The sequence below is a fragment of the Alligator sinensis genome, unplaced genomic scaffold (genome assembly GCF_000455745.1).
Source record: "Alligator sinensis unplaced genomic scaffold, ASM45574v1 scaffold243_1, whole genome shotgun sequence".
NCBI lineage: Eukaryota > Metazoa > Chordata > Crocodylia > Alligatoridae > Alligator > Alligator sinensis.
Genome location: NW_005841841.1, coordinates 2,028,548 through 2,029,845, shown reverse-complemented (window position 1 = coordinate 2,029,845; position 1,298 = coordinate 2,028,548). Strand labels below are relative to the sequence as shown.

Below are 1,298 nucleotides of genomic sequence, written 5' to 3'. Positions count from 1 at the left end.
TATGTAATAGGCACTGGAGAGATGAGATAGCTTCGCCTAGAGTCCTAGCAGTGCTAGTTGTCTGGCAGGGGTCCAACTCTGAAGTGATTTTGGGTGGGGGATGGGGAAGAATGAAGCAGATTGGTTTATCAGCAATCTGTGTTGTGCTTTGGAGGTTTAAAGGACAGGCCCATTTTTTCCATCCCCACTAATCCTCCTCTGACACAGAGGATTTTCCTCCCATTAAATAATAGCTTTGGGGAAAAAATGCCAACTCTTCCGAGACGGACTAGTACGACTAATGGCAAGCTCCAGAGGAGGAGGGAGAATGCAGCCATTGCCCTGTTAGGTAAGCAATGTAATTAATGGGTAAATGAGTTATTTTGTTAAGGTTCAGCTTATTATTAATGGCTGTTCATTGCTAGTTCAATAATGCTGCTGGGTAAATGCATCTGAAGGGTTAGTGCTCTGCTCAGTCTCCAACAGCCTGATGCTCTTCCTTTCCTCCTGTCCCTCTAGGAATATTTCATCGGCGCACCTCATGATAAGAGCTGTGGCCAGTCCTTGTGAAAAGCTGTGTGAAGGATAGCACTGAAGCATTCACTGAAAAGGTCAGTGAGAAAGAAAAATAAAAATAAAATAATCCATTGACAGGTTTAAACTTTAGGGAACAGGGATCAAGCTGAAATCAGCTGGGAAAGGTGTTGTGTTTCCTGATCCTTCCTTTCTAGACATAGACCGTATATCCAGGAACAAATGTGAGCAAATGACAATGTCCTGAAATCATCTCTGCTCTTTTGATGTACTTTTAGATACCCCAAACTCTGTTTGCCAGGCCTGAAATGCCACAAGTGAATTGTCAAGGTGATGTTTGCCATCATTTTAAATGGTGAGTAGTGGTTTTATTTCTGTACTAGTAGATGAGACCAATCATTCTGAACGTCTTAAGCTCATTCAATATGTTTTCAAGTATTTTTCTCTTTGTGCCACTGAGAACCTACTTGGATGTCTCACTGGCTTTCACACTCATTCTTGCAAAAACTGACCTGAAGGAATGACTGCATTATTTAAAGAAGTAAAAAAACTAAATCAACTCAATTCAAATGGAGGTTTTATTCCATAATCTCAGTGATGTCCCCAAACAGAGCTTTTTTATCATTTTATTTTACACAGATTTAATTAAATTGACACTAATCAAAATTCCCAAAGTTTGCTCTTGTCAGATGATAGGGCGTAAATTCCAGCCAGCCCTGGTGCCTGAATTGCACCAGATATTAGTTAAGGAGCACACATGTTTCTGAAACAAAATGTTTGGAGCA

The 1,298-nt window shown here is 40.5% G+C and overlaps 1 protein-coding gene across 1 annotated transcript in view; it reads left to right on the top strand.

Moving 5' to 3' along the window:
- The first annotated feature begins 502 nt into the window (after nt 1–502).
- The window catches only part of NYX (nyctalopin), a 5,984-nt gene continuing 5,188 nt past the window's right edge, over nt 503–1,298 (top strand). Inside the window, exons 1-2 of the mRNA XM_006015667.2 lie at nt 503–590; nt 792–868. Coding sequence (XP_006015729.1) covers nt 847–868 — 22 coding nt within the window. The 5' untranslated portion in view covers nt 503–590; nt 792–846. The remainder of the gene's footprint in view (nt 591–791; nt 869–1,298) is intronic.